Source organism: Rhododendron vialii, chromosome 5a (genome assembly GCF_030253575.1).
Source record: "Rhododendron vialii isolate Sample 1 chromosome 5a, ASM3025357v1".
Lineage (NCBI taxonomy): Eukaryota > Viridiplantae > Streptophyta > Magnoliopsida > Ericales > Ericaceae > Rhododendron > Rhododendron vialii.
Window position 1 is genome coordinate 18,150,246 of NC_080561.1, and position 15,680 is coordinate 18,165,925.

General features: G+C 37.6%; 1 protein-coding gene and 1 long non-coding RNA gene across 4 annotated transcripts; one reads left to right on the top strand and one right to left on the bottom strand.

Moving 5' to 3' along the window:
• Positions 1-2,617: 2,617 nt before the first annotated feature.
• On the top strand, positions 2,618-5,124 carry LOC131326935 (uncharacterized). Its single transcript, XR_009200135.1, has 2 exons — positions 2,618-3,219; positions 4,650-5,124. It is a non-coding gene; the product is annotated as an uncharacterized LOC131326935 (long non-coding RNA).
• A 3,350-nt stretch (positions 5,125-8,474) lies between these two features.
• On the bottom strand, positions 8,475-13,685 carry LOC131326260 (tubby-like F-box protein 8). 3 transcript variants are annotated; one of them, XM_058358976.1, is made up of 6 exons: positions 13,421-13,685; positions 13,009-13,062; positions 11,432-11,877; positions 10,945-11,032; positions 9,881-10,013; positions 8,475-9,380 (listed from the first exon to the last, which is right to left on the bottom strand). In XM_058358976.1, exons 3-6 carry the CDS (start codon positions 11,771-11,773, stop codon positions 8,687-8,689), a joined length of 1,257 nt encoding a protein of 418 aa, XP_058214959.1. In that variant the 5' UTR covers positions 11,774-11,877; positions 13,009-13,062; positions 13,421-13,685; the 3' UTR covers positions 8,475-8,686. The 3 variants fall into 3 exon arrangements, with proteins under 3 accessions (XP_058214959.1, XP_058214960.1, XP_058214961.1); XM_058358977.1 differs by having other exon boundaries at positions 11,432-11,881; positions 13,012-13,062; positions 13,421-13,647; XM_058358978.1 differs by lacking the exon at positions 13,009-13,062 and having other exon boundaries at positions 13,421-13,678.
• Between the last annotated feature and the right edge of the window lie 1,995 nt (positions 13,686-15,680).

Below are 15,680 nucleotides of genomic sequence, written 5' to 3' on the forward strand. Positions count from 1 at the left end.
TTAACCCATAACTATTTAACTCTGCCCTGCCAATTTGGTCTTCCCTCCCCAATATTTTGTTTCTTCATTGTGGACAGTGTTTTGAAATTTCAATGTGTAGTTTTTTTTTTTGTCCGATTTCAATGTGTAGTTTGATCAATGCAAATGCTATACTACTTATTATTGCATAAAATTGAGGTTCACTTCTCTTGCAAAGAGTTTAGTTCATGGTACAGATTACGTTGCATAGTACTAAGGCACTGTGAGCATTCTATTTCCTGATGCCTATTTTCAATGTGTACCAAACATTATTGCTAATCTCTCTCTCTAATAACATTGATACATTTTAATGAAGAGAATACAAATCTCTAGCCTAATTACCATAGAATACCATTAAAAATAACTTAAACTCACCTTAGATCAGATCAACACATCATGCCAAAAAAATACATAATTAAAGACAAAACATATTTTGATTTCTTCTTTACAAAAGCTTGCCATTTGCCACTTTTTGATTGCACCCCTTAGAGCATCTCCAATCCAACACCCTCCAAATCTCTATTTGAGAGGATCAAATTAATCTATTTTATTTGAAAAGTAGATTTAGAGGATTGTACTATTTATCTCAACTCCAACCTAACACTCTATTTCTCAACTCCAACACATATTTGGAGGAGATCCTCTATTTTTTCCTTCATCCTCTATATTTAAATAATCAAAGTTCATCCTCCCAAATGGAGGAGAGTTTTAGAGGATGGGTTGGAGAACATTTTTCCTCCAAAATAAAGAAATAGAGTATGGGTTGGAGATGCTCTTAAAGCCTCCACTTTCAAGCTTTAACTCTTGAGCAATAAGTTCTGATTTCCCCACTTTGTACGTTTGTCTCTTGAGCAATACAACTTTCTTACTCTACCTTAACCATGCAGCCCCTTAACCTTTGCCATGTTTTTCATCTATCAGTTGATTCTCCATTTTTAACTCCACCTCTTCACTTTTAGAATCCTACAATCATGTCACTCCTTGCACAAAAGAATTTGTCTCAAACACTCAGCTTTTCATCTAGCTGATGTAACAAAGCTGTGAATCTGATCTGCTACTACACCGGCCAACTCTTCAGTAATTGAACTTTTGTTCAGTAATCTTCAATACTCTGGCTTCCTGGTACATGTATTCTTCTCTTCTTCTGTACATGTATTGTTTTCATGTATTAGTACATTAACTTTGACATGAAATATATACCTCTGCTATATTTAAATGATGCTTTAAATTTCTGCATTTCTTATCAGTTTTGTTCTATTTGCTATCTTTTGAGAGCATGCATGTTTATTTGATCAATTTTTTTGAATTTATTATCTAATAAATTCAATGAATGCATATGGTATCTCTTAGAAAAGAAACAGGACACTCTAGGAAATGTGTTGGACACGTATTTGGAAAGTGCCCGAAGAGTGTCGGTGTCAGAGAAGTGTCTAACACCGATACGTGAGCCCGACAAAGTATCCGTACTATATAATCTGTGTGTGTGTGCAGATATATAACAAAACAAAGAGCACTGAACAACGATAATATACTTAATCTAACTAAACTTTACGCACTGATTCTCTCCGACACCCCAATACACAAATTTTCAAAAAATGCAGACACAACACGTTGGGGGACACAGAAAGTATCCCAAGAGTCTTGCAAGGATATTAGACCCCAAATATTGGGGAAAAAAATAGGACACTCTAGGAGAAGTGTTGGACACGTGTCTAGAGAGTGTTGGTGTCCAAGAAGTGTCTAACATCAATACGTGAGCTCCAACAAAGTGTCCATACTACAAAATCTGTGTGTATGTGTGCATATATAGAACAAAACAAACAGCACTGAACAAGGATTATATTCTTAATCTAACTAAGCTTTTTGTATGAAAAAGCCCCATTTTGTCTTTTCATAGATCTACTACTTAAGTCTTTACTTTCTAGCTCAATGCCTTAGGCTTTAGAATATTAAAATAGTAACAGTATTTTGACCAAGCTTTCATTTACCACTGACTTTTGGTTATTATAAGAAAACTCATAATTTAATCTACTGCTAATCAACCATTTTGCTCATTTACACTAGGCTAATGATATTTGCCATGTTTTCTGTACTAGTCTAATCTAGACAACAGAAAAATAGACTCAAACCTGGTGATCTTGATATGTAGCTGTAATTTAAACTATTGTGATAGCTGAATAAATTCGAAGAACCACTGAGCCATGACACAAGACTCAATAGAAAGAGTTAGACACATACCAGGCCCCCAAATGTACAAAAGAGAACAGCAGACTCAACTCAAAAACCACCAATCCTTAAGAAAACAGCCCAGATCAGACACACACACAGCAACAGACAGTCAAAAAACCAAATAGCAGCAATCAAAGAAGCCACAGCCTGCAGAAAAACAAAACAAAGCAAGACCCAAATACTCCACAAATCCCCAACAAAGGGGCCAGCATTATAGTTCAGTTTCTGTTTTCTAGCTCAATGCCTTAAGCTTTAGAATATTAGCGTAGTAATATTATTTGGACCAAGAACTTTCCCTTTAGCACTGTCTTCTTTCCGATATCTGAACACACAAATTTTCAGAAAATCGAGGACACAACACGTTGGGGGTTAGACTCCAAATGTTGGGAAAAAGTCTCATGCTTACGTTACTCTTACTGATGGTTTATTATCTTGGACCACGAAGACCACAGTGCCAATAAAGAGTGGGGAAGGGACGGATTTGAGACTACCGACACTTCTAGCGCTAATACATAGAGCTCCCAGGTAGTGAATTTTTTAGAAAGAGTGTTTCCTGGTTTTATTAGAGTACAGGTTTTTTCCTCTTCTCCTCTCCGTGTGTATTGAATGATGAAATGAATAGAGCCGCGTAGCATGTAGCATAGTGAATGTTGAAAGCTTTGCGTACCATTCTAATTCTTAATGAGGTGACAAGATTCTTCTCCAAATAGTCTAGGGGGACATCCTCAAAGGCAACACTCAAAGCCGGTATGCCTGGGTTGGAATGAATCTAGAACATAACAGAATTGAACTAAACTAGGAAAGAACAAAACTTCAACCACCTCAAGCGAAACCCTCAAGCTTTTTAAGGCTGTCCATCATCATATGTGTGTTGTGAAGCTGGTTCTGAACGTCAAGAGTTTTGAAAGACAACCTGCACCAAAAACTGCACCTCAAGCTGATCCTTCACTCTGAGCTGGGGAAGGCAATCAAGTAAGTTAATCGTATGCTACAATTGTCGAAGTAGTTTTTTCCTCTTGGGAAATATTCCCTGCAAGAAAACATAACTATAAGAACAGAAGTATTCCCTGCCGTACACAATGGCCATGTGGTATCATATTTTCCAACAATTGCGATAGTACTTTTTTTCCCGATTGATGATCTTGAATGAGATCTTCCTATCATATATGTTTCCAACAAACTTTTTTTGTGAGCGCGTATCATTCATGTCATGATAATTTAGGCACTATTCTAGGTACTGGTCATATTTCCTGCTCTGGTTGGTGTCATTGGCCCCGAAAAGTAGCTCATATCTTTCACATGCCCTCCTCAATTCTACAGATATTTTCAAATTTTTCCAATCAAGTTACGTCATCCATTATAACAAACTCATTGTCACCATAGATTATATTTTAGTTACAAATCAACAGCAGGCACTCACTAATATAATAGTGCCCTGACTGCCGCTTAGAGCCAAGATGCATTCACCAGTTAAAGATCCATGCAACTCAATATCAGTCCATGCATGTAGCATCTCTTTATACTATGCATGTTTAACTAGATTACACATATCTGCTACATTTTCGGTGCTGATCTCTTTTACACTGAGAGCCACCTTAGGCACATGTTGCAGTGCATTGGCAAACTATCAAAATGCATAACTTAGCTATTCCATTGATCCATACTGAAAGGTTTTGCATATGGTATCTGTTTTGTTTAGACAGTTCATAATTTATAGGCCTTCTACAGACAAAAATATTTTATCAAATTCCTGAGATAATATGCATATAAGATAATGTCTATTTTAACAAACTTGATCCATTTCAACCTAAAATTCTGTTCAGAATACCCTTAACATTGCTTTCATACTCTTCCTATGCAGACACAGTACCTAAATGTCTAAGGCATAGCAAAGGTCACTGATTTCGCACAAAGCTTCTACTACGTGGCTCGCTCAATCTGCAAAAGAGCAACAAATGCATACAAAAATGGAGACTTTTGGTGCAACTGCTGTGCCAAAAAAGTATCAGCCCTGACAAAAAAAAAACCTTCTTCCATACCTTCGTGCAATTTGTAATTCAAAACAGAAACCACACCATCCCTACACAACTAACACACACTACTAAATAAATCTTCCTAATTTGCAGGATCAAATTCAATATCGATCACAGACACAACTGGAAGCATCGAGGCAGTAATCTTTTCAGAAGTTGCAGCAGAAGCCTACGGCATTACACCAGCAGATGTAATAGATGTAAGAAAAAGCCACTTCATTCATACAAAACTCAAACACTCTACATTTAAAAAAAAAAACCTAACTAATTGCTGAATGCAATACAAACTTGCCCTCCCATTTCTTCCTAAACTAGGCAAACCAAGGAAATGCGTTATGACATTGAAGGCTTACATGCACAACTATACAGGATGCAACCAAATAAACTTCAACGTACACTCCATGTCTGCCGAAGACCTCCCAAAACCAACAAACCGTTCAGAATAACTTTTTGCTCTGCCTCCAAACACTCCAAATAAAAAAGGCAAGAGAGGCAAGCATGAATCAAGCAGCTCAACGTCCGCCCCAACAACTGAAGAAACTCCCAACAGCCCCAACAAGAACAAATAATCAGCATCCATAAGCTACAAAACTTTGAAAGCTTTTGGCACAAAAAAGTCTCCACCAAAAAACTTTTGCTTGGTCTAACTTGCACGAACTCTGCCTTTTGCAGTTGTATAAAAAAACTTGTAGTCACAGTCGTGCAATTAGCAACCAAAGACAGAAACATATCTAAACCATGACTGGTACATGTAACTTTTGCTATGATCAAATACTTGGTCAAACTAATGCATATAACTTCTGCTACGAGCAACTACATGCAGAATATTAAAAACGACCACAAATAGATTTCCGCAACGGGCATGACGGGCGTGCTTTGCACGCTGCCTTGCATCTAGTTGAAGAAGAAAAATAGCAAGAACATTGGGGATGGAAGTAATTTTGAGACTGAAGCAAGTCAAGCATACGTACAAGGATGTCGATGAGTATCTTGCGACATTTGACCCACTTTTATTTGCAGAAGTTAAAGCTCAGATCCTCGAAGGAAAAGACAACGAAGAAAGTAACTCTCTCTTTCTTGTTTTGTGTTTTTCCTTTATTACAGTATTGGAATTGATCCATGAAGCAGTTCGTTTCCTTGCATTTTATGAATGTGAAATTTGACCTAGAACTGTTTTATTGAGGACTATTTTAGGTCTAACTGGTACTAAGTTGTTGGTTCTGGACCTCTGGTTGAAGGCTTCAAGCTACTGTATGGAAGGGAACTCTCTAAACTTTTTTTTTTTCTTTCCTGAACTGTTAGTAGGTGGACTGTTTGATTTGGAAAATTTTCGTTCTCATGTATGTGAATAGGTGAACTGTTAGAAAGTGGTTCTGGTTCTGTTTTTTTTTTCTTTACAAAGAAAACATTGGAGGAGCCTTGGTTTTTTTTTTTTTCACTATAAATTTTCGTTCTCTGTATTCAATAGGTGGACTGTTTGATTTGGAAAAAATGGTCCAAAACTAGGTGAAAATAATGCCCAAAAATGGCCCATATAAAAAATAGTGAAAATGACCCAAAATGGCTGGAAATGGCCCAAATAAAGGTGGAAAAAGGCCCAACTCGTTAGTAACTTAGGTTTTTGAAATGGGCCCAAACAGCCCAAAAGGCTCTTTTCGGGGTGGACCGAAAGCCCCGAATTCCCCAAACTTACCCCGAACCGAACCGAACTGAAATTAATACCGGTCAGGATAGATCCCGGACTTATACACCCCGAACCCGATCGGTTTTCGGGAAATCCACCCCGAACCAAACCGAACCGACCGATGAACACAAATATACTATAAGTTTTCATTATTTTTTTTCACAATTCTCTCTTTGCATCTCCGCTATACTTTTTTTTATCTCTCCCCCTCCCTCCCCCCCTCTCTCTCCCTTCCTTCATTTATAAATGTCTCCATTTTAAAGGTCTCAAATTCTTAAAGCATTTCAATTTCAAAAATGAAAAAAAAATCTTGAAGCTTTGGAGTTCAAGCTCCCCAAAACTTCAAGTTTCTCTCACAATAGCAAAGTGCAATAGTGCAAGGGCCAACTTTTGTTTTTCACGTTGCCTTTTCGTTACATTTTTAATTTTCTTTATTAACTAGTTAGTTACTAGAAGTAGATTTTTTTTCTTAATGCAAATATTGAATGATTTTACTAATATTGATGAAGAGCAAGAATGTAGTAGTTGGGATGTATCGGCATGCAATTTATCCATTCATGGTTAGCTTAATAGAAAGAAGTATTTTTAATAAATGTTTTTTACCTACATTATTCAATTAATGCACTCAATAAAATACTTTATCTGATTCATGTAATTATTATATGCTTCATTTTCAAGTACTCAAAATAATCATAACGATCAAAAATTAATTTACATTTGAAGTTCTAAAAAGGAAAGCCTCGCCACCCCAACCCAAACCCTTAACCCGGATATATGGGCTGTAGGCTGGACTGGCCCTAAATAATTTTACGGGGAAATTCCTAGCCGGTCCTAGTTTTTTGTGTGGATTCCATGCAAATCTCCTTTTGTAAGTGTTATCCCATCCAGGTCCTTTTTAAATATGTTTTTACTATTTTTCCCTTTTCACTTTTTAGCACCCACAAAATTCACACCCCCACATAATTCACACCCTCGAGAATTTACACCCCCAAGAATTCACACCTCTCAGAAGAATTCACACCACCAAGAATTCACACACCTTTGCAGAATTCACACCTTTGCGAGAATTCACAACCCTCGAATTCACATCCTTTAGTAGAATTTACACCCCCAAATTCACAGCCCTTTGCAAGAATTCACACCTCCGAATTCACACCCCTTTGCAGAATTCACATCCCTAAAATTCATACCCCCTTCACTATTCATACCATCAGAATCCACACTTCTTTGCAGAATTCACACCCACTCAAATTACACAATTCTCGGGGGTGTGAATTCTTGATGTGAATTTTGGATGAATTCTTTGTGTGAATTCTTAGATGTGTAAATTCACACCTTTTTCCACAAAATTCACACCTCTTAACAGCAGAATTTACACCCCAAATTACACAATTCACAACCTTCGAACTCCGATCTAAGGAGCACAGCTTATGACAACAATGTCGAGTGCCTGAAATTCCCAAAAAATTCAACATTCATGTACAACACGGCACGAAAGAAAAATACGCCAAACTTTTATTACCATAGCAATATTCTCATCATCTTCTTTTTACACCTACTGATACTACAATCTTTCGATCTCTATGTATTTTTTTTGTACCATAAATAAATGCAGTCACTGATTCTCCCTGTATCTCCCCAATCTATTGCCCCACGACCACCATCATCTCCACCTCCACCCATACGTTCGGAAGAGAAAATCTGGAGCATCGAGTTCACTGATTCTTCCAAGCCTTTAGATCCTTAGCCTGTTTGAGCAAACTCTCATCGTCTTCTTCTTCGTCTTCGAGAGCCATCTGGATAGGCGACGATCCGAGCCCCTTCGCAATCGCAAGCATGCTCTTCCTCATCTTCGATTGGAAGTGTATGGCTAATCCGATGTCATCGTCTCGAGGAGTGACGTGAGACGCGGCAGTGGTAACGGCAGAGACGAGGAGGAGGTGCCGTCGTGAATCTTCTGGACAGTGTCCATGGCCAATTCGGAGGTGGAGAGAGAGGGGATAGAGAGGTAAAAACGGAATATTCTGGCACGTATTAAAGACGGGTATTTTTGGTACTTCTCTTAGAATGGGACTTATTTGAGTAGAGTTTGACATAGGTTGGGCTTAAACAGGTAAGAGGTGACAAAGCAGGACCGGCCTGGAAGAATCCCAATATTTTAACATTGGGTGAGACAGGCCTGGCCCTATTTTTTGTGGTAGCCCGATGGGTTGGGCTGGGCCAGCTCAAGGCCGGGCAAATTACACCCTTCCCGCAAAGGTTAATACTGTGGGCCCCATAACCTTACACCATTGAAGACAAATATTTCAATTTAAAAATAAATAACTGACCTAAATTTGGTTACGGGTCTTAACTGCAAGGAAAAAAACCAGCTATATCACAAGTACATAGCAAATAAGTAGATATTTTCCAAAGGTTTCCTTTTTTTTCCTTCTTTTTTTTTATGCCCCTTCTTCAAGTTCCAACAAAAGAGGATCCCCAAGAAAACAATAAAAAAAGTCCCAACAAAAGGCACAATAAGGAGAAGATTATATTGAGTTTCACATCATCAGAACGACAATAGTTAATAATCTCCTATTCCAAATGACATGAAAAGGAGATGAACATACCCACAAAAAAAGAAAAAGAAAATACAATTTCTGAGACAAGGCACTACCACTGCTCTCTTCATATGTGCCTTTCTATAAGCTACTACTGTTTATTTCTATTCTTTTGTTATGTTCTATTCACAAGCCAGCTTGGTATCAAAGCTGCTCAAGCAGATGGCAAAAGCCTGAAATGCAGATAAAGGATACCGGTAATCCATCGTAAACATGTCTTTCCCAATCTTTCCAAACTGCAGGATCACTTTGTCATGTTCCGGTTGATTCGGCTGAGAACCCGAAGGTGCACCATTTGAAGCTGGCAGCTGTGTGGCAGCAATCAACTGGAAGTTCTTGACGGATGCAACGGTCACCCTCCCTCGAAAATTCAAACACCAACACTGCAACTGTTCGTGCCACCTTGGCGACTTGTTCTTAAGTACCAAGGGTTTCCCCTTTCCGTCCACGTCAGCGTTGATTTCGGAAAACCGAGAGCTGGCGAATTCAGTTTTCGAGAATGAAATGCTCCTAAAAGAGTCGTCGAGGAGGGAGCGGCGAAGAAGGTCGTTGGGTTGGGAGGGTACCGTGCCGCCTGCATCAAGGGATGCGGCGGGGATCGAGTGCATGACGCAGTGCATCCTTCGTGGACCCCGCGTCCCTAGAACATTGAGCTCGTATGAGATTTGGGATATATTATAGCTCCCGGTTGGGACTTTTGGAGATACTCTTTTAGAGTAGAATCTACGGCTTGTTCGTCCTGGTTGGGGAATGTGAGCACCAGTGCATGGGGGTTGCGTATCGTATATGATGAATTTTGTGCCGAGGAAATTTGACCTGGAACCAGTATACGGAGTTCAGTTATAAACATCATTGGCGACAAAGTATACCAGCATATTTTTCAAAACAAAAGCCATTGAACAGCCTTGATAAAATGGATGAGAAGCACTCTATCAAAAAATTCTGGGAGAGAAAAAGAAAATACTAGGGTTGATGGCAGATAAAGAAACACAAATATATCATTTAGAAAAAGATCAATGCACAAAATCCCATCGAAAGATGACTGATGAGTTCTAGCATTGCATAGGTCGTCAAATCAGACATTCTTCCCAAATGACGATTACAAATGATGAAGTACCGCTTTTGATTCCTTGGACATGCTTTCTCAGGGAAAATAGATAGGTGAATCCCCTATTCCTTCTTTTAAAGTCCCTCAGAGAGGAATGCAAGCCATTTTATTTTTACTTGCCGTAAAACATCTATTTCCTTGGTGTTATGTGACGAGTTGAGTTTTCCTCAAAGTTAAGTACAAAGAAAACGGAATCACTCCAAGTTACCTCAGCTTTCCAATATATGTGCTGCTAGATCTTGAAATGTTATCTGCATCCATTGATATAATGTACTCTGTGCACGTAGTTCGTCGAGTTCTCTTTGCAGAAAGAAGGAATTTACCATTTTCCACTAGCGAAGCTGCAAAATGTTGAACCAGAACATGAAAATCAGCAATAGCAATAAGTAGAAACAAAAGTTTCCGTTTGACCAAAAAAAAAAAGTAGAAACAAGATTCCAAATAATGAACCATGATTTTCACTGAATTTAGTAATCTAATAGCCACACTGAATAGAAGGACGGAAACAGAGGAGGAAACCAAATAGTAGCATTAGGGATAGAAAATTCAGAGTCAATCGGAAATTTTTAAGGCTACACCAACCATTGGTTAAGAACACAAAACCATGCAGAGCACAGGAAATTTTTATCCATTTGTTCAGTTTGAAAATACTAACAGCTAAACTAAAAATGTGTCAACCACGGGCAGACATCAGGAGAAGTGGACTAATAGTTGCAGAGAGAATGTACTTATATTGGTGGGTACTCCTAGTCCCTTAACTTGTCAGTGGAAAGAGGCAGATGAGGAGAGGTATTTAGACAGATAGGGCAAACTTCGGCATACATTAGCATATTGAAGGGCTTGAACTGTTAAAGGTCTTGAACTGCATACTTCATCATAATAAAGGGCTTGATATATATTTGGCTTTCAATTTTTCACCATTAAGGAGTGAATGAGAAATTGACTCCAATGATTCTCAATTAACATTGATTGAAGGCAGGCAATTAATCTCTCTTTGGACTTCATTATTTTTGGATGGACTAGTTATTTTAAGCAGTTGTGTCCGAGTGGCAACCCAAATTGATTGGGACTTAAGGCTCGGTTAAGATTCCATAAGCACCATAGCTGAGATGAATCTATCTCAAGGACAAATCGTAGAAAGCTAGCCTTTCAATTTTTCATCGGTTTCCAATGTCAGTATAATTTTGTTTTGTAACTATCTTGATCTTAATCATTTTAGAATCATAGTAGCACACAAGTACACAGAATTTCTAACATGAACAAAATGTTTACCAGGGCTAAGACATAGGGAAAGGTGGTACATCAAATTAGACTTGTCCCTTTTGATGAAACACTGAATAGTTCCATCACGAGGCCCTGGCTGGAAAGCAAAATGACAAGAATTAAAAAATTTCCAACCAACATTGTGTATAATCTCTACGGAAAAGCAAAACTAAATTTATCAGTAATGAGTCAACATCGAAATAGAGCCCTATTTGGATATCCACTGAAAACTTCATTTTCTGACTGAAAGAGAATTTTTGTCAAAGCCTTTCATTTGCTTCTCTTCGATGGAAATTTATGTTCCCAATGTCTCAACACCACTATATTTCAATAACCTGAAGTCTGGCCTTCTTTTTGAAACTTCCAATTGTCAATATTGGGGAAATAGTATCTTTTGTTTTTCATTTCCATTCTGAAAATAATTAATATGATTTGCATGTTGAAGGTACTTGTTCTCCAAACTAAGAGTTGCATAATCGAAATAAGAACATGCTACCTGCTTCAGCGAAACTGGAAAAGTAAGCTTCCCACAAAACTCTGGACTTTTAACAATTTCTTTGCACATACTCCTCCATGAACTGCAAACAGCGGCACAAGCAACAACATGTTTTCTAGCAGGCCAAGTACTCTCACTCTCTTCCAATCTTTTAATTACATCGCAAAGAAGCTCCAGAGGGAGGTTAGCCCAGCGACTGCTTTGAATTACCAGAGGTTGGTCATGCAATTCTTGAAGCGAACCGTGCGACTTTCCCCTGCGATGCAGCCTGATGTCAAAACCCCTCATGGATAAGCTCCCAAAACCATCTCTCACATCACGAACTATGCTGCGGAACGACATTTAGTTTTTAACCAATATGTAGAAATGCAAAACAGAAGAATAGGGTTTTCTGTTTCATCCAATGACTCCCAGTAAATTAGATTCCACAAATCATGTGGATATGACTGCAAAAAGAACATAAGGCAGATTAGGCTTCTTCCACAAAGATAAAGGCAAGAACAAAAGAGAAGGTAAAAAGAGTAAAGGCACCCAGAGGAAAAAAATTCACAAAAAGATAAGAAAATAAAAGAAAGAGATGACGAGAAGGACAGTTTCACATGGGCCTAAATGTTAGCTATAGTACAAGAATTATTGCAGAGGGCTTTATTAATTGAGAACCTGACACTCGATTGATATCAAACTACAAACCTTGGCATAAGATTTAGATTTCCCTCTATATCGAAATAGGTGCAAACATCACTGAGCAGAATCCAAGCAAAAGACGTAGGAGTAGGAGTAGGACCGACAAAGAACCCACAAAACTACATTAAAAATCCCCTCATATTTGATTATGCTACATGAAATTTTTTTATGCTTTGGCTTAACCGCTGGTGGCACAACTAAAGCAAAAAAGTCAGATGCAAGGCACCACACTACAAAGGAAAATATTTCCTACATCAAATCTATCCCAAAACTTATTTGCAAGCATTCCCTACACAAACCCAACTGTAAACTTTTCAAATTGTGTACTAATCCTTTACGATAGTTATATGGAAAATGAATCAAGACAAATACATAAAGACAAGTCAGTCCAGACTTCAGTATTCCAATATGCAAGTTGATTCAAGTAGTCCTAGATAAAAAGCCATGGCAGCATTTATAACGACAGCTCGGAACTCCAAATATGGGTCTTTTCTTAATGGCTCAACTAAAGGTTAGGAAGGGGTGACCAGCGTAGTACCCCCTTAGGGGTGACCATTTTGGGGTTCCTAACAGCTATGGAATGTTCGGTTGGGAGGTGCTCTTTTGCAAGGTAGCGACTATCCCGGAGGGAGCAGACCATCACCACAGGCCCACTAAGGCGCAAATTACCCTCACACACAGCATCTGGTTCAACTTCTAATATGGTTCTGCCGCTTCTTTACTTCACCCAATTTTCCCCAAGGATTTCTTTTTCCCCTTGGAGTTTGATTGATCAGTCCAAAGATTATGCTAATCTGAAACACAAATTCACTGCAACACATGTTTCAACCAAACAAAATACCCAAGCATACCTATTTTAAGAATCTAAAGCAAAGAAACTGGAGAAAACTAACCTGCCAGATATCTAGTGTCAAATAAGGTACAAGGTGATCAAACCTCCATAGGTTCTACAAAGATATGCAACAACAATTTAATTATTAGACCAAATATCACAAACTGAGTACAGGAATCTGAAAAGTGGAAAAACAAGACGTCATCAAAAATCAATTCTAAAAACCAGGAAAAATCACCATGAGCAAGACCCAATTAGAGATAGACAGAGAGGAGGCAGACAAGTTAATTTTCACAATTTATTTGGAGTTACCAGATACATAGGAAATCAAACAGAAAATGGAAATAAAGAACTGTTGGTGGATCACAGGTTAACTTCAGCCCCACATACATGTGAAATAGTTAATACACAAACATAAACACACATATAAAATATGCTTTAAAGGTTGAGAAAATGAGATCGGAGATCTTTACCTCAGGTCCAAAAGAAATCTGGGTAAATCCATATCTGTATGGATATGCATCTGGGTGTCTGTATATTCAGAGAAAAAACCTGAGAAATTCAACCATTACAACAAATATAGAGAGAGAAACGGATCAGGAAACGCCTTCTTTCTCTCCCTTTCCTCTGTACTTTCTCATCCGGACTCCAACCAAACAATAAATTCTACTTCAACGACCCACACAGGTAGGGAAGAACCCGGGGGGGGGGGGGGGTTGTGGGGTTGTGGTATAGTGCAAAGGAAACTGTAACCGGGTATATACTAGTATAATACTTAGGCCCGTTCCTGATAAAAAAAAATTTATTTTTTAAGAAGACAATTTTAAGTTTAAAATTTATGAGTTTATTGAAATTTAAAAATATGCAATATGAATTTTATTTGAAAGATTTCATCAAGATCTTTATACGAGGCAAAAAAAATGAAAAAATTATTTTTTATTTACATTATTTTTGAGTTTGAAAATATGAAATAAACTGTTTATTTTTTAAAACAATTTCTGGTACGGGGCCTTGTTACCCACTGGCTGCTACATAAGACCGAAACCCGGGTGCAAAGCAAGAGCACGACATAAAGTGGTGGCACAGTTTCAAAAAAACACAACACGCAAAGTGGTGGCTGTTTGACTTTTCTATTCAGCATTTTAGCTCTCTTTTTTTCTTTTATATTACAGTATTATGTTGTACTACTTAACGGAAGTTGCAGATGGAGAAAATACACTTAGGTCCATTCTCGAACGCCAAATAAGTATTTATTTATTAAGAAAATAATTTCAAGTTAAAAAATGATGAACTTATTAAAATTTAAAAATATGTAATATAGATATTGTTTGAAATGTCTCATTGAGGTCTTTAATACGGTGTAAAAAATCGAAAAATTATTTTTCATTTACGGAGTACATTATTTTTGAGTTTAAAAATGTGAAATAAGTACTTATTTTTTAAGAAGGTGTTCTGAAACAGGCTCTTGTGACTTTTCTATTCAGCATTTTAACATAAATTGGCTTTTGTCAAAACTATTTTTGTTTGTATCAAAACTCTAATTACGGTGTGATTGAGAACCTTTTGTTTTGAAGTTTTGTTTCACATTCATACTAATTGTCAAAAAAATTCAAAATAAACGTTGTTCGTTCATGTCGCTCTTAATGTTCGATTAAAATGTTTATATTATCACGGAAAATTCAATCAGTCAAACAAAATGAACGAATCAGATCACTTGTTGACCTGCACGCGACCCTATTTGAATAACCTCACGCTAACAAGACTAGGTCTAGTATTTTTTGTTCTTGCAACCGATCAGTTTAGATGACGATTTAGGAGCTCGTCAACAGCGATGGTGCGGCTTTGACCTCCAACTTGTGATGTGGCTAGGCATGTGCGGCGCATGCTGCACATCGTGATTCTCCCTACCCACCTTCTTGAGCAGAATGATGGGTCCAGTGTTGGCCCCGACATTTGGATTGCACTAACCCAATCTCATGTTTTGTCGCCTACTTGCAATTAAGTCACACAAAAATATATATATATACAAGTACAAAAACAAAAACAAAAAACAAAAACAAAATTACATTGTTATTTTAGCTTTAATAACATCAAAATGTAAACTCCAGTTATAGTGATTTGTGATTAGTGTCACGTTCTCGATTTTCAACATAAATAATAATCATTTATAATAAATACAATCAATATTGACCTACCGATAATACCCAAATGACTTATTTTCCCCAGTTCTCAAAGTTAAAATTAAAAGTTACAATCCTGGCTCGAAGCCCCAAGTTATACAAATGCCAAAATAATATTAGAGTTTTCATTATTCATTCTTCCGAATATTACTTTCAAAAAAAATGCAATGATTACAGTTCAACCCCTGCGAGATATTCAACTGTGTTACCACCCATTGCGTCACATTGAATTCTCTCCACCCGGGTTTCTGCATTGCCACACCTTGCGTTGCGAGCCCTCTAGAGTCTCCGCATTACCACACCTTGCGTTGCAGGACCCTCAATTCAGAATTCACAACTCACGTAAACATAAAAGCATTATCAATCAGTATATAAGCTAACATCATTTTTCAAATTCACATTCGTTCATACATCATCAACAATGTATTACAAACTCATAAGCATACCCCATTGCACATTGATAAATACTTTAAATTCACGTTATTCCTAATTAACCTTACGGTACATTCCCCACCTAACAACACTAATATTATACTCTAACGAGTGTGTAGGG

Coding starts and splice junctions, on each gene's coding strand:
- LOC131326260 (XM_058358976.1), bottom strand. CDS start 11,773: ATGTCGTTCCGCAGCATAGTTCGTGATGTGAGAGATGGTTTTGGGAGC. Junction 10,014..10,944: donor TTCCCTATGTCTTAGCCCTG/GTAAACATTTTG, acceptor AACATTTTGCAG/CTTCGCTAGTGGAAAATGGT. Junction 9,381..9,880: donor ACATATATTGGAAAGCTGAG/GTAACTTGGAGT, acceptor TACTGGTTCCAG/GTCAAATTTCCTCGGCACAA.